Source organism: Bactrocera dorsalis, chromosome 2, assembly GCF_023373825.1.
Source record: "Bactrocera dorsalis isolate Fly_Bdor chromosome 2, ASM2337382v1, whole genome shotgun sequence".
NCBI classification, from domain to species: Eukaryota; Metazoa; Arthropoda; class Insecta; order Diptera; family Tephritidae; genus Bactrocera; species Bactrocera dorsalis.
This window is the reverse complement of record NC_064304.1, coordinates 10,382,479-10,406,216: the sequence shown is the minus strand read 5'-3', so window position 1 is coordinate 10,406,216 and position 23,738 is coordinate 10,382,479. Positions and strand designations below refer to the sequence as shown.

General features: G+C 40.2%; 1 protein-coding gene across 1 annotated transcript; it reads left to right on the top strand.

The window, feature by feature from the left end:
- Positions 1–2,259: 2,259 nt before the first annotated feature.
- Positions 2,260–23,186, top strand: LOC105223648 (uncharacterized). The gene is made up of 7 exons (XM_049447845.1): positions 2,260–2,708; positions 3,930–4,056; positions 17,400–17,789; positions 17,866–18,593; positions 18,662–18,811; positions 18,877–22,654; positions 22,726–23,186. Exons 1-7 carry the CDS (start codon positions 2,324–2,326, stop codon positions 22,997–22,999), a joined length of 5,832 nt encoding a protein of 1,943 aa, XP_049303802.1. The 5' UTR covers positions 2,260–2,323; the 3' UTR covers positions 23,000–23,186.
- The last annotated feature ends 552 nt before the right edge of the window (positions 23,187–23,738 follow it).

Genomic DNA, 23,738 nt, shown 5'->3' with positions numbered 1-23,738 from the left:
GTATCCGAAAATGCTTCGTACACGTTAGTTAGTAACGACGACTGGATATTTACGTACGTAGACGCTTATTCAAGCAATGCCGTCTGTCAGACTTGCACTAAGTCGCAGAACGCTCTATGGAGTATTTGCGCTGGAATATGCGCCTGCAATTTTTGTTCGCTGACTTACTGACTCACTGAAATGCAATTTATATGACTTTGCCGCGGTGTGCGCTTCTTTCTGCATCGACATATCGTTTGCTTATTATTTGCTATTGCTTCTTCAAGATTGTATAAATTATACGCTTGTAAAGTAAATCATTATGATTGCGTTATGCAACCTTTTTGCCTCAACAAATAAACGCCATAAAGGCGTTATATATTTTCCTTGACTCTATCACTCCATATTGCTTTCATTGCTGACTATACATATACGAGTACATATGTATGTGAGTACTTACAATATGGATCCACTTGCGCTGTACTAATTCCCAACCAATTTATTTTATTGACGAACTGTAACTAATTAAATTTAAATAAGCTTATATTGGAACATAGTATATACTATACATATGAATGCAAGTAGGTGTGTGTATTCAAAGGTTGGCGGGTGCTACGTGTGGTATACGCATCTTGCTACATCGTTTTAGTAAGCTTCTCGATATGAATACGAACGCCGACATCTTATTGACGTTGTTACTCAATTTGCTTTTGCAGTCATATCGGAAATGCTTGACTTTGGTCTACGTCAATTCCTTATAATTGAGTTGTGCTATCAATTTATTGAGTTTATTTGAATAAAACTGTTTGTAGTGCTGAAAGAAATGTCAGCGACCATACAAAAGTGCCCGGAAATTATAAATTAAAATTAAAATATTTAATTATTAATCAATTCCTTCTTGACTTCAAAGCAATCCACCCTAGATGTAATACACTTGTCATATGCCCACGATTTTTTCCAGTCCTCGAAACACTTTTTATAAATACTTTTTGGGATGGTCTACAGCTTTTTCAGCGAACTTTATTTTACCACTTTGACCGCTTGAAAACGTGTTCCACGACGCGACAATTTCAGTTTGGGGAACAAGAAAAGTCTGCATGGATCCAAATCTAGTGAATGCGGCGGTTGATCGATGGTATTCAATGAGGTTAGGCTTTAAATTTGATCACAGTTGTGGTCCGATGCGAAGTTGCATTATCATCATGTAAGATCCATAAATTGTTCTTCCACAATTGCGGCCGTTTTTGACGGATATTCTCATGCAAGTGCCTCAATAGGGCCAAATAGAAGTCCTTATTGACCCTCTGTTCCTCCGAAACAAATTCATGATGCACCAAACTACGAGTATTGGCTCGTTTTTTTCCTCTATTCCGATGATTGTTGACTTGTTTGCAAGTCAAAGAATGTTCGATCAGAATTTGAACCATCAAGCATGTCCAAAGAGACTGTTTACGGTATTATGTTTGAAAAAATTCAACTTTATCGGGAAGAGTCGAGCCAGCACGAGTTTCATACCCAAAATATCCACCCAACTCATTCGAACAGACTCGCGAGAGATGTCGAGCTCTCTTGCCATCTCTCTAACACTTGTCTGACGATTTTTCAGCACCATATTCTTCACTTTTTTTTCTTTAGTATATAGAAGAGGTCGAAGTTCATGCAGAACGAGGTATGTTTTCAACGATCTCTCGACCGTTTTTGAAGACTTGGTACCACACGTTGCCTTGTGTTTTTGGTAAAACTGAATCGCCGTAAGCCTTTTCGAACATTCACAATGATTCCGCATAAAATATTTAGTGAGAAATATAAAATTTGGGACTAATTTTTTGTTCGAAATTTTTGTCCATTGTAAAAATCGCAGCACACTACTGAGGTGCACCGACTTAAGCAGCTACTGTAACCAAACTAGTAATTATTAGTACTAATTAAGAACAGTCCTACCAACTTGGCAAAATTAAATTACAATTTCCGGGTACTTTTTGGTCACAATACATGTTTATATATGATATACGTGTGCATCTAACTTTAATTAGCGCCTTGTCTATATCCAAAACGAAGATGTTATAAAATTCTTACAACTTTGCAATTTTACAACAAAAATAAAATTCACCAATTAAATTAAAATTTCGTTAAATGACGTTTTTGTTGTTGCTCTCTTCTCTTTTCATGTAAAAATGCTGCTGCCGGCGTGCCATTAACGCTGAAACCACCTGTATAAACAAACAAACAAATACAATTTATATACGCGCTCACATAACAACCACCTGATGATATGCAGATGCACTTCTCCACACTTCTTCCGCCTCAGCGCGGCGCACGCAGATCTTGTGGACAACAAGTTAAGATGTTTATAATTTTCCTCATTGGTGGATTAGCGACGATGTGCCATATCGGGTATGTGACGGCTAATATAATAACAACGCACACGGAAGCTCCATACACAGCTAGCAATGAAACTTTAGCCGTTTATAGCAACAACAACAGTTTGTGTGACAAAAATGGTTTTAGTGTAGAGTTACCAAAACCTTTGTTGTTGTTCGACAGCAGGAAGCAAGTAGATAATACATCAGATGTTGAAGCATCGTTAGCTGCAGTGGGAAAACGTCAGCAACGCGCCTACTCCAATCGACCGACGCTGATGGATGTCGCATTACAGGCATCGGCACGCGAGGGGCTCAATGCAATGACCGAATTATATGGGAAAATTGTGCCGGATATACTACGAAATGGTATGGGTATGATTGTAGACTTAAGAAACTAGTTTATTATTTATAAATATGTTCAACCCTACTCTCATACCTCCAGTCCAGGTGAATATTGCACTGTAAATATCATATTTATCTTTAAACATATCATTAAAAATCTTTTCATTGGGAGGGTTGGGTAGTAAGGCATCTTTTGCCTTCTCACTTTAGTTCGCGTTCAAAGGGATGTTTTTTGGCTACCCAGAGGAAACATGGTCTAAGACCGGAAATCGTGAGCTGCTTGTGCTATACATATGTAAAAGAACCGCTTCTATCCACTCCCTAGTGAATGGCGGTCTGAGAACCTTCATCACTTGCGTCAACTTCTACACATTGCTCCATCTTCCAAAAGATCCGTCGGGATCGGGAAGAACCTCTCCGAGCCGTACGATACCAAACGCGGTTTCAGACAAGACGACTCCCTATCGTGCGTCTTCTTCAATCTATTCTTGGAAAAGATAATTCATGTTGCAGGTCTGAGTAAAGAAGGTGCAGTACAGAAGTAAAGTCCTCTCCCGACGAATAAAGACCAAATTCAAACCAACTCATTATTCCCGTCCTGCTAAATGGTGCAGAGGCATGGACGGTGAGTCGATCTTACGAGTTCTCGAGAGAAAGGTTTTGCGAAAGATTTATGGTGCTTTGGCCACGGCGAATCGCATTCGATGGAACGAGTAGCTGTACGAGATATACGATGACATTGACATAGTAGAGATAGCGGCTACGCTGGCTAGGTCATGTCGTCTGAATGGATGAAAACACTCCAGCTCTGAGAGTATTGAATGTAGAACCGCAGGGGGAAGCAGAGGAAGAGGAAAACCTCTACTCCGTTGGAGAGAGTAGAGGTTCAAGTGTGGAGAAGGACCTGCCCACACTTGAAATCTCCAATAGGCGCCAAACACCGGAAAAGAAGACCGACGGGCGCAATGTTGTAAACTTTGCGCCAGTAAAGAAGAAGAAAATATCGTTTAAAAAACAGTCCATAAATTTCTTTTCCCAAAACTCATCTCAAACTTCACTCCGTTTTTTTCAAAATTCCATGTTTCTTTCCATTCACATAATCTTACTAACTTAGATATTTCATACAAAAATTGCTAAATATAGACTTTTAGATATAAACTTTTATCCATTAATATTTTCTAACTTTTTGTGCCACCCTGTATTATTTAAGTATGTCGTTGTAATCATTTGCTTCATTTCATTTAGGACATGTGCTTCAGGACAACCATCCAGCGGCATTGCTTTCCAAATTTAGCGAGTCTGTAAGTGAGACTCTGGAGCAGGAAATGGCCGCTTTTGCAACCATATCGGCGACAAAAGCTTTTCGAAATAAGTGAGTATAAATTAACTGTAACGAATAACCAAAATTGGTATTTATGAAAACAGGAAACTAGATATTATTAAAGCACCACGACAAGTGGTTTCTACAAATCTTTAGGATGTTTAATATCAAATGCGTATTTTGAGCCAGTTTCAAAACAGACTTAATTTGTATGGAATTTCGCAATAACAGAAAGTTTTGAGATTAGTATGCTGACAAAACGTTAAATCTCTTTTTTGCTCCAAGCGTCAAAGCTTCACAAAGGATTGTACTTAACAGGCTATATATATCTCCTAGCAAGCTGAGCAAGCATCTCAGTTAAACTAACAACAGATCCGCATAGTCGGACGAAAAGTTCGAACATTTAATCTAAGAAAACTAATGAATAATTGAGTAAAAATTACTAATAAGAGTACAAATTTTCGGGGATGTTCGAGTAAAATCTGAATATCGAGTATAGTATTGATAAAGCTAGTCCAAATATTTTAGGAAATTGGAGCATATGTAGTCTTCTCTTAATCGGCTATAATTTCTAGCACGCCTCAGGCGGTTTTTTCAATTCACCACTCTGTTTTATTATATTTATGTATGTATTGAACCAATCGTTACAATTTTTTAAAAACTTTCAAAATAGGCTCCTTCTGCGTCAAAGCGCGATTTCCAAGCATTGAAGGCGTCACGGAAGGCATTCTCCGGAATAGCCTTGAGAGCCGAGGTGCATGCTGCTTGGATCCCCTATGTCGTCTTAAAATGTTCGGAAGATTGTCTCTTTGTCTCGGGATCATACTCAAAGATTAATGACTCGTCACCTGTGATTACGCTATTCAAAAATTGGGGGTCACTTTCACACATGTTCAAATTTTCTTGGCACACTTCCACTCGACGCAATTTCTGGTTGTCAATGAGCACTTTTGGGACCATCTTCGCGAACACCTTGCGCATGTTCTCAATGTCATAAACCATAGATTTTGATAACATCTGAGCAATTAAACGAATACTTAGTCGATGGTCTGAGTTCAAAACTTTGCGCACACGAGTCAAATTGTCGGTGTTTGTCGAAGTCGCAGGTCCCCCATCACGGTCTCCATCAGCGATCTCCGCTCAGCCCTCCAAAAAAGCCTGGTGCCACCGAAACACACCATTTCTTACTAAAGCAACATCTGGGTAAGCCTGTTTGATCATATCAAACGCCTCTGTAGCAGATTTACCGAGTTCCACACAGAATTTAATCGCGTACCTCTGCTCTAACGAACGCTGCATTTTCGGCTTGCACCACTCACAGAAACGCGTCGCCCGAAAATGTTTGTCCTGACTCTCCAAGTGCTCGGAGACAACTCCAGCCGCTAGTTTGTTAGCTAGGAACGCCCTCTACCGAATTCAGTCGGTGCGCTCACGCTCCGAAGTATAGTCGCGTTGAAGAAAAATAGAAGAAAGTCCGGATTACTTTCCGGACAAACCCTGTACTTAATTATTGACAATTTATTGGATTTATAGCAGTTGTTTGTTCGATTTCCCGCTCTCCAAATTTTGGCACATCGAAAGCAGCCATTGGAGTGGTAAAGCAAATATCAGACCGATCTGGGGTACCCGAAATCTTGAATTTACTTAAATCAAAGATGTTGTAAAATGCTTAAGAATATGTATTGTTGTTCTGGATCTGTAAAAATTCTTTAAAGTATCAGCTTTTGGTTTATTGCTTCATATCTAAGGCAATGATCTCAGAAAGAAATGTAATTTCATAAATGGTTGGGATATTTCTTGTCTCTGTTGTCTACAGGCCGTCTTTATATCCATGCATTTGCGTGCATCTCCAAAGAAGTGAGTATGTTATGAATCTCAGCATAAAGTGCTGATATCTAAAATACCAAACAAGTGTGACATAGAAGCCTTCGAGACTCTAATCTCTCTCTGACTCTAGTTCACAGTCATTTTGTGATTATGACGTTGGCGACTGTTTCTTGCTAATTTTGGGTTAGTAAAATCGAAAAAGACGGTAAAAATTTAATTATGGATAAAAGTAATATCCTCAAGAACGTGCTATCGATATACATACCTACTACATATATGTATGTAAATCAGATACAATAGCTTTTTCGCCAGGCCATTCACTTTAACATGACTCACCTTTAACACAAATGATATTGCCTTAATAACTTTGGACTTTCTTTAACGATTTGTTGTTGTCATAGGTCTTCATAGAAACCGCAAATACCGCAGTATTTGTTCAAAAATATGCCGTTTTTATTACCAGGAGTATTCCTACATATACACTTCGTTATAACTCCCGAGCGCCGCATGTACCGCTATCGCTTTACTGTTAAACACACATTAATTTACACACGCACACAGCCAATGTTATACAAGCAATTACTTGTAAAAGTAAACTTTCACTTTGACATTGAATTTGCGGCGCTTATCTGCCAGCGAACACCAAAGCCACGAATATAAAAGCAATATTAATTCCAAAAAAAGAATTGCATAGTAAATGCCTCGCGGTGCGTTGTAAAGTTAAACGACCGCTTGTGGCAGCCGCATCCGCGATTTATTTCTTTCTTTTCTCAAATTTTACGGCGAATACCACAAATGACAAGCTCGACGCTGCGGCGTTCACAAAGCGCTCGCTGAGCCATTTCATCCTTTCCAGTTGGTCTTCGTTTGAATGTGTGGAGTCAGTGACTGCCTCGCGGTTGCCAGTTCAGTGGCCAACCAACGGAAATCCAGGTGAAAACTCACTTAAAATGCTTAGCGAAATTAATAGTTGGACTTGTCGGTGTTCGCACATTTTCCAAACTTTTGCTTGCTTGTAAGCGTCAATTTGCATTTCAAGATTTTCTAATAATTTCTCTCCTTGTACCCCTGTGTGTGTGTTGATAGTCTGGTGTGGTCTTATTGCAAGTGATTTTGGCGAGTTTGTAATATTCAATGGAATATTTTATTTGCTATAAAGATTGGTGTATATGCATACATTAGGGTGTTCGTTATTTGCAAAAAAAGTCGCAAACAACCCCTGAAGTTTCAGTTTTTGCCCTAAAAACCACGTAAACAAGCCCGTATACACTGAACTACTCTGAACAGAGCATAACAAGTTTGTAACACTCAGCTGGAAATGTCAAAGACCCTATAAAGTATGTATGTATATCAAGAGTGATCCATTTTGATGTTCCCCACTTTTTTAAAGAAAAAAACAGAAACTTCAAATTTAATTGGGAATGTTTATTATCATTTGAAAGAACATTCTTTAGCATTTATTTTTTGAATATTATCTCTTTCAAATATTGGCCGCGGCTACGTCTCAGAAGGTCCATTCGTTGAGTCGAATTTTCGATGACTCGTTCAAACATTTCGATTGGATTGATTTAAGGCCTGAATCGAAGGAAAAATTCTAATGGTGTGATATCACACGATCTTGGTGACCAATCGACCGGCCCAAGACGTGAAATTATCTGCTCACTTCCGCTCTCAATAACTCCATTGATTGATACGCTGTGCGCCGTCTTGTTGAAACCAAATGTCGCTGAGATCACGAGCTTCAATTTCAGGCATCAAATAGTCAGTTTTCATTGCGTGATAACGATCGCATTTGACGGTTACGTTCTCAACCGGTATCATTTTTGAAGAAATATGAACCGATGACTCCACCGGCCCACATACCACACCATCTGGATGAAATTACAGCTCTTGAATCTCTTTAGGTTGCTCTTTGTCCCAAACGCAACAATTTTGCTTCTTTACAAACTCATTGAGCCAGAAATGGGCCTCATCACTTAACAAAATTTGGCTCGAAAACGTCGCTCGATGTCGCTTTGACAAGCTGTATTTTGTACGCTTTCCATTTAAGATCTCGATCTCGTTCCATACGTCAGACCGAGTTGTTGCGAGCGGCGCCGGCTTTCCACGGACTTCGTGTAGATTCTCAGCTCCGGCTGCTATATTTTCTTAACTGCGTGCTGGACGTGGTCTATTCGGTCGAATATTATGCAATAAAGAGTGCTGGTTCTCAAGAAGGCTGAAGGTGTTGCGAATAGTTTGCTCAGTAAGCCGATTATGTTGACCATAAGTTGAGCGAAGCGCGCGAAACAAATTTTTTACAGAACGTGAAATTTGCTTAAACGTTGTACAGCGGTAAGTCTTTCCATGATGAAATACCAAACAATACTGAACAAAAATAACATGATGTCATGCCAAGCTATCCCGCGTGATCTGTCAAAAAAAGGCTATTGAAAAAAGTATCTCTACTTGGATCACCTGTTACAAACCTCTTTTGAAAACAGCCACTAAGACCTGTTTGGTACAGCAGAATATTACTTCTTCAATGTTGTCTACTGAAACTTCTGGAAGAGTTTACAAGCAAAAAATCAACTTGGGAAATAACGTACACCCTAATATATGTACATACATATATACGATGTAGAAATATTATAAATATCCATTTGTGCACTCTTCTAATTCCAATTAAACTGTGCTAAATAAAGATTGCTTTAGTTTTGATTCGATTTGATAAACAATTATATATTAATTTATGGAATCTGGTCAGAAATGTAAAGTTATGCAAAATACATTGGAGCAATATTTTATTTTTGAATTAATTCATTATTTCTACATTTCCAGTGAAATTATTTAATTTTTTTAATTAAAGCAATAATAACGAACAAAAGCAATTAGCAATAGCAGTTAACATTTGAGATAATGTAAATCAGAACTTTCATATCATAAACAAAATTTCAATTTATCACAAAATTATATATTTCTATTAATAATTTCAAATAATGCTCGGAATCTGACTTATTCCGTTTTTGACTCGTCATCTCTCTGTTATTTTCTTTAAACTGGTATAAATTCTTACGAGCATATGTCTCTTCGTATATGCTAGTCTATGTGCTCTATACCAGTTGTGTTGTTCGATTCGCCGGGATTTGAAAATTTCCAGTTATATTAGCCGTCTTCGATTCGCCAAGCGTTTGAAAGGAGCGAATCGAACAAGCTATACTAGATGTTCAAGCACTTGTGTTGCTACCCAGTGTTATCATGTTCTCAGTATTTCAGCGGCCCACAATCCACACTAAACCACTATTTTTCTTTGATGAAATGACAGCGGTTGAATCTCTCTTAGTCCCAAATGCGGTAATTTTTACATACCAATGGGGGTCAGCTGAACAAAATTTGGATCGGAAACGAGCTTCTGCAAATATCGAACTATAAATATAACTGAAGTAGGTCAATTTTTCAGGAAATACGTTTATGGAACTAGTATTTTTCCACAAGACAAGATATAAAATGTCAGATTTTGGTCTAAAGTGCACTAGTCTCCTATTAGTTTCAAATACAGAAAAGAATTCATACTTTCGATTAAGAAACTTGCGCATAAAGCAATAGAAAATATTGCAGAATTGAATGAAATAGCCACAGCTTCAGCAAAAAAATTAATGTATTTAAAATACCTGGACAAATTTTAGCAAATTGTTACGAATTTTTGCAAGACTGGTTGTTTTATGGAGAGTTGAACTTCAGTCGTGAATTACAAGTTGTGAACTAGTTTTTGTCGGCTTAGTTTGACGTTTAGTCGGAAGTTTGCAGACGAAGCTCGACCAAAATATTCCGAACTCTAATGGTTGATAGATATTCTACTTTTGCTTTGCTTTACTTCGGACATTTGCTTCGACAGAGAGTTTGCTGTATGAATGCTTTTGTATGTGCTCACATCGAGGCGAAGCAAAGCAAAGCAAAGCGAAGTAAAATGTTGTCCAATTCTCATCTTTTGCGCTTTGCCAAGTCATAGGCGCCATTTTTATTGGAAAGAAGCACGGAAAGCGAAGCACTCATGCCGACACAGCCCTTGCTTTCTTCTCGTTGTTGTTAAAGTATGAATCGTCAAGCAAAGCGAGGAAAGTTGTATGAACATGCCTCCTCAACGCTTGCGCATTTTTGTATGTATGTATGTATATGATTTGTCGATGCAAATGAATTTGTTTTTATCGACATAATTGCAGTTTGTTAAACACCCACAACAAATTTACATTACGCGCTATAAAAACAAGAGACAAAATTACAAAGTTTAAAAACAAACTACATAATGTTAATAACAAAACATGCGAATAAACGTGTGTATCAACAGAAATGTAATTTTGTTTGCACAAATTGTTACTTTTACTGTTCGCAATTATACAATTACAACAACAATAATTTCAGCTATGCACAACCAGCGCTGAGCTTCGCTTTGAGTGAATGGTTAATGTCAACAATTCGTGGAAGTCACAACTAAAAGTTGTTATTATCATAAATAGCAAAAACAACAATAACAGCAAAAAAACAATAATAAAGAGAATAACACATCGTAAACACTTTTTCCACCAGCAATTAGAAAAAGGTAAACTAATGAACGGTATTAGTGGAAGAAAGCTGCCGATATTTGTAGAAGTGATTGGCGCGCAAATTGCCGAAGGGCGCAAATGAGGCATAAGCTTGCGGATACGCTGAAAATTAATCTCTGCACGAAAGTCAATATTGCCGAAAATAAAATTGCGAACAAAAAATATTAAAATAATAATAAAGAAATTCGGTGGAAATACTGCAGTTAAAACAAGAAACAAGAAAAAACGTTCACTTCGGCTGCACCGAAGCCATATATACCCTTTACAGGTGCATTTCTTATATGATGAAAATGTAGCTATACTATATAAACTCGTTTGACAGATACATACATATATACATATTATATATGCGATCAGAACCATATAAGCGAAGATTGTAGCCTTGTTTTGAACAATAATTCGTCAAAATTTTCGTGAAATTTCGGAGGGTTTTCCTCCATTCGTCAATGTCGTCGTATATCTCCTACAGCTCATCTTTCCATCGACTGCGATTTTCGCCGTTGCCAATGCGCAAAGGATCATAAATCTTTCGCAGAACCTTTTTCTCCAAAAATCGTAGTGCCGACTCATCAGATGTGGTCATCGTTCATGCTTCTGCACCATGTAGCAGGACGGGAATGATGAGTGACTTATAGAGCTTGGTTTTTGTTCGAGGACTTTACTTCTCAATTGCCTCCTCAGTCCGAAGTCGCACCTTTTGGCAAGAGTTATTCTACATTTGATTTCAAGCCTGACTTTGCTGCTGGTGTTAATGCTGGTTCCAAGATAGACTAATTTTTCTACAAAGAAGCTGATGCAAGCTCCTTATCAGTTCTTGGCCATCGTATTTGAATAGCTCTGTCGGCAATTTACCGGTCCTCCGGTTTGTTCTTCTTAAGACGGGTAATTGCTATTCCAATTTCTCCATGGTCGGGCAAAGGAACGTCTGCTCCATCGTCATCGGTTGGGAAATCGGGTTTACCATCTCCGATTGCTGTGCTTTCATTGCCGTTCAGTAGGCTGGAGAAGTGTTCCCTCCATAATTTAAGTATGCTCTGGGCATCAGTCATTGTAGGTTCTTTAAGAGTCTGCACCGAAGTTGAAACCTTCGGTTAGACGTCGCATCTTTTCGTAGATGAGGAACTAGTTCAGATATATACAGAGAGACGTTTCTTTCAGATTGTTCTAAACTCCGTGGCAAACTGAAACCCTTTTCGGGGTATAAATATACACATGGTATATTTAGTATATTCTTCTTCTTAATTGGCGTAGACACCGCTTACGCGATTATAGCCGAGTTAACGGCGGTTACTACGTCAAATACTCTCAGGGCTGAGGTGTTTTCATCCATTCGGGCGGCATGACCTAGCCAGCGAAGCCGTTGTCTCTTAATTCGCTGAACTATGTCGTTGTATATCTCGTATAGCCTCGTTCCATCGACTGCCAATGCGCAAAGGGCCATAAATCTTTCGCAGAATTTTTCTCTCGAAAACTCGTAATGCCGACTCATCAGGTGTTACCACAGTCCATGCCTGTACATCATATAGCAGGACGGGTATTATGAGCGACTTATAGAGTTTGGTTTTTGTTCGCCGAGAGAGGACTTTACTTCTCAATTGCCTACTCAGTCTGCAGTAGCATCTGCTGGCAAGAGTTATTCTACGTTGGATTTCGATTCTGACGTTGCTGTTGGTGTTAATGCTGGTTCCAAGATAGACGAATTTTTCTACAAAGAAGCTGATGCAAGCTCCTTATCAGTTCTTGGCCATCGTATTTGAATAGCTCGGTCGCCAATTTACCGGTCCACCGGTTTGTTGTTCTTGAGACAGGTAATTGCTATTCCAATTTCTCCATGGTCGGGCAAAGGAACGTCTGCTCCATCGTCATCGGTTGGGAAATCGGGTTCACCATCTCCTGGTGTTATGTTTTTAATGCCATACAGCAGGCTGGAGAAGTGTTCCCTCCATAATTTCAGTATGCTCTGGGCATCAGTCACTATATCACCTCTGGGTGTTCTACAAGAGTCTGCATCGGTCTTGAAACCTTCTGTTCGTCGCCGCATCTTTTTGTAGAACCACGAATCCAACACCAAGCGCTCCCACTGTAGTAAATGTCACAACGGTGATTTAGTATATTCCGAAATAATATATTTAACGTACATAACATACATACATATAATAACATATATGTACATACATATGTACATATGTTATTTTCTAAGCATTGACAGCGCAGCTCACGCATTTTGGTGATCGTCTCAGTCGTCTATTTGATGCTTTCGATTTCATTACCTATAATTCGAGCTGCTACAAAAGCCATTCATGGCAAAGTGAAATCAGCGAGCATTCACAAAAACAAAAATAAACATTAAAACTAAAAAATGCTACACTATCACTACTCACACACATGCATAAAAGCAGACAAGCAATAACAACAACACTTGTAGTTTCTGGATATATTTGTACATAAAGCCAAAACAGATGGCCGCACGCTCCGACTAATGGCGATGCAGCGGCTGGCTATTGGCCGAATGGCGTATGCGCGTAAGCATGCACATACATACGTATATGTACATACAACTAAATAGTAGCAGGTTTGTGACACAAGCGGCTAAAGTTCATTGACATCAGACAAAAATCTGCATCGAGCTTGAGCGCGGCGCGGCACGGCAAGCCGGGGCCAAGACACTTTGATTGCGCATAAAAATTTACGATTTCATGGGGAGTTAGTTTATTTACAAATACACACATATCAACATATATACATACATCTGCATGAATATTTGGAGTAACAAAACGATCACGCCACAAAATCAAAATTCCCAAATCGCTTAAAATACGCCAATAAATTCGTTAAACGCCTAAAACACCAATAAAATGGTGCACTTTGCTGCCACTTGTAGTTTGAAAATTACACATGTACATATACATATGTATGTATGTGTGTGTAAAAGTTAATAAGAAAGTACAACTTTATTTAAAACATTTTCAGTTCGGCTTCTGCTCGACCAAAATTAACTTACTTTTACTTTCTTACAAACGAAGCGCTACTCATTGTCCGCGTGCTTTGTTGTGCGGCGTATGGCAAATATATACTATGTATGTATGTATGTATGTAATTACGTGTGTGTGCGTTTATTGGTAAGTCGTAACGGTCTGTCCAAGTCACAGCGTCTTCACCCCTTCACCTGAAGTTAATTGTTTAGTCTACTCAGTCCATTTCGGTAGAGTCGACCGTGGCAATGCACTCACTGCACGTTTCAATTAGTTACGTAAACGTCGCAGCTGTCAGGTTGACAGTTCGTTAGTTCGTCACTTTAATAAATTCATCGCAAATAAAGGCGTCAACACCGATTATAAATGTGCTGACTCTTTAATTGTTAAATTCACCTTTCCTTTTTCACCTCTCAAGTCGTAAAATGTGGCGTAGAATTAATTGTTTGTTGTTGCAGGAAAAGTGGGATGCGACTGCAGCTTTCGTCCGGTAAGTAAGAGTGTGACCTCTGCTATTTGAAGGCTTATGCCAATTCATAATTTGAGAACCTTTTTTGTGGGTGAAATGCGTTCGGAGATTAAATTTTGCCTTCAGTGAGGTGAGCATTGTGTGAAAAATGATTTTTCAATACTTTTTATTTTGCCACACTTCCAACTTATAAATCACCTAGTAGGATTAGGAGCGTGCTAATACTACATGCTATTGAGACTAAAAACATTAATACTTTTGAGTTCACTAAAGCTACATATTTCCCGGCTCTAAGCGTTAAAGCTTAACTGAAATAGGTCCGAAGAAATAAAAATACTTAAGTATACCATAATTGTGACAGTATATCCAATGCAGATTCGGATAATAACCCAATCTTAAACGATTTTTGATGAAATTGACTCGGACGATTAAGGAGCTCAAAGGCAAAAGATATATACAAACGGTGGAAGCTCTTTGGCCGACATTTCGTTTGAAACATAAATGCCATAAGCTATCTGTATATCAAAAAAAAAAAACAGAACCAAGTTCGTGTATCAGCGTCTACAAGTTTTGACGGAAATTTCATTGATTTGTAAAGGGTGACCCCTTTTGAGGTTCCCTACTTTCTTAAGGAAAAACACTTCACACAGAAACTTAAAATTTAATGCGGAATTTTTATTATCATTGGAAAGAACATTATTTGGCTTATGTTTTTTGAAGATTATCGCTTTCAACTGTTGGTCGGGGTTGAGATGGTCATCTTTTGAGTCCACCTTTTGATGACTCGTTGGAGCATTTTGACTGATAACTGGCGAATGATACTCAAAAAAGTTTAACAGTGTGAAATCGCATGATCTTGGTGGCCAATCTACCCTTCCAAAAAGTGAAATTATCTGCTCACCGAAATGTTCTCTCAATAAACCCGTCGATTGATGCGATGAGTGAAAAGTGGCTCCTTCTTGAAACCAAATGTCGCTGAGATCATGAGTTCAATTTCAGACAAAAAATAGTCGGCTATCAAACCGTTGTTTTTTTTTTTTCTGGATAAAATGGCAGCTTTTGAATCACTTCTGGTTGCTCTTCGTCCCAAATGCGGCTTGTTTACATATTCATTGAATCAGAAATAGGCCTCATCATTGAACAAATTAACAAAATTTGGCTCGAAAACGTCTGATCGCCTTGGAATTTTTCAAGAGACCATAGAGCGAGGCGATGTCGCTTGGGAAGGTCGAGCGGATTTAGTTCTTGCACAAGCTGTATTTTGTACGCTTTTAATTTAAGATCTCGACGTAAAGTGAGTCAAATCGTTCCATATGTGAGTCCGAGTTGCTGCAAACGAATCGACTCTCTACGGTCTTCGTGTACGCTCTCAGTTCAGTAGGACGATTATGTTGACCATAAGTTGGGCGAAAGACGCGAAACAAATTCTTTACAGACGGGAATTCTCGTACTAAAGTTGAATGATTTGTAAAGGTTGTTCAGACGTAAGTCTTTCCATGACGAAATGACAAACAATACTGAACAAAAATAACATGACAGTTTGACACGCGTTATCTTTCATGAAAAGGCTCTTGAAAAAGTGCTACTCGAATCACACATTAAATTGTTGAAGAAAACTTGTGCATATCAGAGAGGTGATTTATAGGGGTGACGTTATTGATGCAAGGACTGTTGTCCATAGAGAAAAAGTTAAAGATTTTATTTTTGAAATATAGTCAAGGATTTAGTCGCAGTTGGAGCCCATTATTATCTGCGTAATCAAAATATGTTTCTTGTAGCACACACCGTGAATTGTCGAAGACCCTATAAAGTACCGTATATAAATAAATAAATGATCAGTGTTTATTTCTTTTAGCTACCTATCCATCCATCTGTTTGTATATATGCGAACTAGTCCCAAAGGTTTTCAAATATCTATCCGAAGATTTTCAAAAAAATTTCTCTTCGAGAAGCTACTCAATGTCGGTAATGACGATTTCAGACTGCTATAATATTTAGCTGCCATGCAAACTCTTAAAAAATTGTCCTGATCAGATCACTATAGCACATAGCTGCCATACAAACTGATCGATTCCAGGTTGATTCGTGGTTATTTACAAAAAAAACAACGTGCCTAGAAAGAATCGTTGGCAGGCAATAAACCTGTGAAGGATATTAAGCTTCGGTGCGGCCGAAGTTTACATTGCTCCTTGTTCAGTTTTTGAAAATACCCTTGGAACCTTCGAAGTGCTTTATCGGATTTTAACTCATGAGAAATGAAGTCACGAACTTTAAAACAAATGCATACATATGTACATATGTATGTACATACTATGTATATTTAGTATGTATATAGATAAGACTTCTAAGAGTTTCTAAAGCTATAAAACTGCAAATGTCCGTTGTAAACAAAAATAGTACAAAATTAATGTTGCGAACGCTTTGTGGTGTATTGAACTTTGTAGCGCCGTGCGAATATGTCATTTGCTATTGAAATGTTAAAGGGCAAATGCGACACCGCAAAGCGATCGCGCACATACATACATACATACCTAAGTGCATACGTGCATTTGAACTCGAACGTTTTGCTTATAGCATTAAATATAAATGCCTACATAGTATATAGCATGCCGTTATAAATCATGTTTATTTACGTTTTTTTTTTTCGTTGGATGTCTAAACCGGCTGGAGTCGTGACGTTGTAACTTGCATGGCACCCGAACTGCCATTGCCGCTGCGACACCGCGTTGAACCCACTGAAAAACTGTTTTTTTTTTTGTTTTTCTTTTTGGTGAATTATTTGGTCGAGCTTTGCAAATGAAAAGCCTTTTCCACTTTCTCCACTTCTTTTTCCAAAAAGACCATTAAAACAGGCAAACAAAAAGAAAATAAGCATGCATATAAATAATAGACATAAATAAATACATTAGCGAGCAAAACCAAAGCAATCATAAAAAAAAATAAAACGAAAAAAGCAGCGACGACGAATTAACTGCGAGTGCGAACGCTGCAATTTTAATGGCCGCCATGCGCATTTCTGCAGCTGCGCGCCAGCTGTTGTGGCAGACTTTTTGGTGTAGGCAATTGTAGTCCCGTTGGCGCGCAACAACGGAACTTGTAAGTGCACGCCAGGTGAGCTGAACAAATGGCGAGGGCAGGTGATGAGCATTTGAGCATTTCGAACTTGTTTGCGCAGTGGTTTGGCGCTGCCGTCGCGAAGCTTTCTCAGCACCAACGTATTAGCAATGTGTTGTTGTTGCTAATAGACTGACTGATTAACGACGCTACGACAACTGACTGTCGGCGCGTTGGCGATGGCATAGACCAATTGCAAGCTGGGCGCTTAAATACAGACAAGTCGCCGATTTTTCATTCATTTCAAGTGGAACACTCACAGCGATGCGTCGAAAAATGATGAGCCGCAAGCGCAGAGAGCCGCGCGTTCGCAAACAGCAATTAAATTTTAGTTTTCGAAAATCAAAAAAAAAGAAATATCATTGACTACCGTGTAGATCCTAAAATGGAAATGGCATGAAATCGCATTTAAGTTTTGCTTCATTGTTGCAGCTACAAATACTTCAATGAGTTGGCACGCCAGGCGCACACCTCGAAGATTTCACTGCGCCACACGGCGCTCGAAGGACTTTGTCCGCCGCGCGATCCGCCCACCTGCATGCCGGCATCGGCGCGCTATCGCACACATGACGGCACCTGTAATAGTCGGCGGCGTCCGCGTTGGGGTGCCGCGCAAATGCCGTTCAATCGCTTTCTGCCGCCCGAGTATGGCGACGGTGTCGACTCGATACGCATGTCCATTGAGGGCGGCCCATTGGCCTCATCCCGGTTCGTCAGTCTGCTGGTGCATGGCGCGCGCGATGGTGAAGCGGCGGTGACACTGATGACCGCGCAATGGGGACAACTGCTCGATCACGATATGACATCGACGGCGCAACCGCGGTAAGGCACTATAAATATATATAAACCCACCTATATTTTGACTAACAAATTTTTGAATTTTTTCACGCGCATGCAGCTCAATCAACGGTTCGGTGCCAAGCTGCTGTGGCAACACCGATTTTCATCCATCCTGCTTTCCAATTAAAGTGCCGCTAGACGATCCATGGTTGGCGCCGCTTAAAGTGCGCTGTTTGGAGTTTCTGCGTTCGGCGCCTGCGCAGCGTCGTGACTGCATACTCTCTTGGCGCGAGCAAACCAATCAGGCCACCTCCTACATAGACGCCTCACCCATATATTCGAACAGCGCCAAGTCTTCTGACAATGCGCGCGTTTTTCGCAACGGCATGCTTGTCTATGGACGCGGCAATCCTGCTGAGGATGTGTGTCAGCGCGGCGCGATAGCTACGCAGTGTATACGCGCAGGCGATGGGCGCAGCGGTGAGCAGCCTGGTCTGCTGGCTTTACATCACGTTTGGGTGGGTGAGCATAATCGCATAGCGTTGGAGTTGAGCGAAATGAATTTGCACTGGAGCGATGAGAAGATCTATCAGGAGGCGCGACGCATTGTGGGCGCCATGTTTCAACACATCACTTACAGGGAGTTCTTGCCAATTGTGCTGGGTCGCGAGGTGTGCAGACTATTTGATTTGGAACTGTTGAGCACTGGCTATTATCAGGGTTATGATCCGAAGACAAATCCTACGGTCGCCAACTCTTTTGCTGCGGCCGCATTTCGCTTCGGTCATTCGTTGGTGCAGAACTCGTATATGCGCTGCGATCGCTTTCACAATTTCATTCGCAATAGTAAGTAGAGCGTCCGAAATTTTTTGTTGTAATTGTGACAAGCTATTTAAGTTTGCTATTGATTTTAGACGTCAGCCTGCATGAGGAGTTCCAACGCGGTGACATTGGCTCACCCGGTTCATTGCATCGCCTTATACGTGGCTTGGTGAATCAGCGCGCGCTGAAGCGTGATGAGTTCATAACACCTGAGCTGACCAATCACCTCTTTCAAACACCAGGTACTTTCAGCACACCGCACTTCAGCATTTGACATGTTTGAAATTTATTTTTAAATATTTTACAGGTTTTCCATTCGGTTTGGATTTAGCAGCCATCAATATACAGCGCGGTCGTGATCATGGCGTGCCACCCTACACCTCCTGGCGCGTACCTTGCGGTCTTACGCCCATAAACAGTTGGGAGGACTTTGCCAATGTCGTGGGACCACAATCGGCGCAACGCATCAGTCACGCCTATCGCAGTGTACATGATATTGACCTCTTTGTTGGCGGTATTGCCGAACGACCTGTAGTAGGTGGCCTGGTCGGTCCCACATTCGCCTGTATTATCGCGCAGCAGTTCAGCAATTCACGCAAAGGTGACCGTTTCTGGTACGAGAATGGTGATTTGGAAAACTCTTTCACACCCGCCCAGTTGCAATCCATACGACGTGTCTCACTCGCGCAGGTGCTCTGTCGTGCTGTTGGCGGTGGTACAATGCAGCCACATGCTCTACTACCGTCGGAAGTTGAGGGCAATGAACGCCAAGTTTGTGGTACCGGCACATTATCGCCGCTCGACTTGAGCCCGTGGATCGAGCAGGATCCGTTTGCGACCACTTCAACGACACAAACACAGGAGCCGGATCGCGTATTTGAGATCTTAACGACAGATACAATTAGGGAGGACATACCGACTGGCTCTGTGCAAGTAGTAAAAGAGAATAAGGCAGGCTTTCCGAATCGTGAACGACCCGTGAATAACAAGAACTCGCCAAATGGGTTTGTTACCCAAGTTAAGGTGCCGGGTGAGATAATTCGTATTAGTGACAAATTGGACATACGACAAAAAGTAACATCTGCTAAACGACCAATTGCGACTGCGAAACCAATAAAGGGCATTAATAATAAGATTGACAAAAATCCAAAGATTACACTTAATATACGTGGGGTGAACGTACGACGACCACAGGTTAACCGACGCACCACTGTAGTTGTAAACAATATACCAGTCGAACTGCGAAGTGCAACGGATGGCGAGACTGAAACCGACGCTGATAAACAGACAAACACAACAAAGTCCACAAACACGCAGAGCACAACCGAAAGTATGACCGATGGAAAGGTGGAAGCACGCATAGACGACACTGAATTTGAAATACAAACGGGACTTAACGAGCCATTGGAAACTAACAAAGTTATTGAACTCTCTCAAGATGTACAGAAAAATGCAGATATTGAATTTCAAGCTGATAGTAAACCAAATCAGACACCAAAGACTGCAACTAACTCGAACCGCAACGCCTCTACAGACGATCCACTACCAACTGTAGAACAAAGCAGCACTGACAAAAAAGACGGCACAATGAATGACAGTGCACGACAATCAAAGCTTGAACTAGAGATACGATCCGAATCACTTGACACTGTTAGCAATACCGTTACGCCTTCAACTAAAGACAATCTTTCTGGCGAAACCATTGACGCAAAAGTACCGACTGTCCAGGAGACAAACGTAAAAAGACATATTGATGACAGAGATAGTGAGTCTTCACAATCTCTAAAAGAACTTACATTTCTTGACACAGACGTAAAAGACTTCGAAAATATACTGAGAGAAAATTTCAGTGGTGCTGAATCTAAAGCGGTGAAAAAGGAGGTAGGTGACAAAGACACGGAAACAGACGTTAAACGTACAGATAGTGACCACCGATTCGATGGCATAATTGAAGTACCACAGGCTTTATTATCGGACAACGTTGAGAACCTAGCGACAGTTTCGACAGATGATGTGTCTATTACAGACACAAAGAAGAAAATAAGCGAAATTCAGACAAATATAGACAATGAAGATAGTACATGGACAGATACGACTAACTTACCGCTAACAAAGTTACCGCGTTCTACTACAGAATTGGACGACGTTACATTAACTGAAGGGACTGATGACAAAATCTACAATTTTGCAGACCACACAATTTTTGACGGTGAGCCGATTACCGCTGACCTTAACCCAATGGAACGTTTAGAAGAAACCGCTGAACTTACACGTTTAAGACGACGTCGACCTCAGGTGAACCGAAAATTGATTGTAGTCAAAGTACCGAACCGGAGTAATGAAACTAAAACTAGATATCTTACAAAAACGACAAAAAGTGCGATCACTTCTCGACAAGTGGAACTCAGACAATACCAAACGCAACCGACATTTTACACACGACCGCAGAAAGTTGTAGTCAACGGACCGAATTCGGATCAATACGAAATCGAAATAAATATACGACAAACAAATAAGCAATCATCTCCAGTTCTACCTTTAACGACCGCGGCGAGTCCTTACAAACAATGGAATCGTTATGACAAATATTCACCCAGTTATGTGGGCACATATTACTCGAGCACTATATCGCCACACGCCTTTTATCCGAACACACCCACCATATCGGCTAACGTCGTACAAACACGACGCACCAAGCCACCGACCGTTATTTATATTAATGAACATGAAGACCGTTACACAACGACTACACGCGCACCGGGACTGTTTCAAAATATCTTGTCCTTTGCGACCAGTGGCTTTGGAAACAATAATAAGCCACAGCAGCAGAGTCCACACAGTACGACAGCACAGAAAGAACATGCGAATTACGGAACTAGTGTCTCAAATATTTATGAGAGTAACCAAATTTACGGACCGAACACGGATACATCTTCCGTATCACACTATGTGCCACGACCAACGAACCAGAATGCATTACCAGCCTTTCCTGCCGTACCATCGGCGGCTAGTCTGAGTCAGGTGGGTGGTGTGGCGAGTAGTGGCGTGGTACAGGCGACCAGTAGCGCAATCAGCACTGGCAACTTCGGTACTATTGTTGGTGTGGCACAAGCGAATGGCGGGGATAGTACATTCAGTTTTAATATACGACCCAAACCCAATCCGGGCGGACAGTCACAACTTCCTTTACCGCCAAATCAAATCGATGGCGGTAGTTACGGCCTATTGCCGTCGCGTAATCCACCATTTAACCAAGCACCGAATACGGGATTCTTAAGCTCGCAACATTCAGTGGCTTCTCCAAGTGGGCAGACATACTTTAGTAATACGAACAAGGAAAGTGCAAATAGTCCGTTTTCAAGCGCACACAAAAGACCGCAACAAGGAACTTATGGCTACTATAGTCACATACAGAACTTACCGTTACAGCAGAAAACAAGTTTGGAACACACTATTACTATCAAGGACTATGACGAAATCGCCATTTCACGCACACTCGAACCAATTCTGACTAACCACACGAGGGATGACGAAAATGACATCGATGACATTGACGATGTGGACGATTACGATTATAGGGATGATGATTTGAGTGAAAAATTTGATCAAGACGGTTATATAAGACCCGAACATATGATACAAGCGGTCATTAAATCCAAAGAGAACGAATTGCGTAACTTAACTGCCAACAAGAACTGTAGTGCAAAAATTGTGGACGACAATTACGTGCTGCCCGTACTTAACACAACTCTAGACACGCTGAACAAAGAATACTTACCTAAACTGTTAGAACAAAGTATAGAGACGACCACTACCGAGACAACAACAAGTACGACGACAGAAAGTGTGACCAACTTCCCCGATGCTGTGGGGAAACATCTCAATAATGACATATTGGCCGAAGACGATGACGAAGAGACGACCGAAACTTTAATTGCTACAAAAACGACTGCAATCCGGACGTTAACGAACGATAGACAAAGTGTTAAGAAGCTTGAAACTGATACTGAAACTACGAAGACGAAACCCATTCTTGCCGAACGTATTGCTTTTGCGCCCATTAAAATTTTAACCAAGCTAGAAAGGTTGGTAAACAAAAGCTCGAAGTTTCACTAAGATAAATTATATAATTTTCGAAATTTTTCTGTTTATTCAGACCTGACAATTGGATAATTTACGATTCACCCAAGAATTACCCTTCATTGCCTGAATTGCCAGCCATGAATGCAGACTCATCTGCGCCCACAGATGAAATACCAATGCCTATCAGGGGTTTGGCGGCAATTTGGCAGAAGAAGATACAAACACAAAAGGACAAGAATAGAGAGCAGTTTGTACCAACTAAAGCGCCGAAGTCCATCGAGTCCACGTTGCAAGCAGAAGCGGAAGTTTTTACAACAGCTTCACCAGCAGATGCTGTACTCGCCTAGATTTAAATACTTACTATATGTAGTTGAGATTTTGTTAGAGTCACAGAGTTATGTATACGAATATAATATATTATTTATTTATTATTAGATTAGCCAATTATTATCATATTTTTATTTATTTTGTTAAAATTATAATTCTTATAGTGAAATTAAAGAACTTTATAAAGCAAATTTGGAAAAGTAGATACTATTCTTTTCCGAAATAGAGATTTATTTTTGGTCGAACATTAATTCTCGACTTTCCGATTGTCAAGACATTCGAATGACATGCGTCCAATATAATTGTTTCGGTTCATGAAGGCCAACTTTATTGGAGTTATAAGAAACGATACCCATAACCGCGGAAGTTCGTTTGCGTTAAAAAATGTTTAGGATGCATACCTGAAACTCCTCTGGCTTTTTGGATACCAGATTTTCAATGTTATAGGTAGTCATTACTGTTATTATCTCTATCGATCTCCGAAAAAAAGCATTTTTATTCACAAAATTGGACAACGGAAGGTTTCTAGGTAAGCTCAAGACACTAGTTAACCTTTCGCAGTTATTCAGGTAAGAATAATATGATAAATACAGGGGAGGATGTAGGACGCGGTCTCCTGGTTGTTCAATTTAATGATATTATTTCGATAAAATAAATATTATTTTATCCATATGCATATTTAGCGAGTACATACATATATCATATCTTTATAACGAACCTATAAAGCACACGGAAGAATCATTTCGAAAAGTCTTTTTT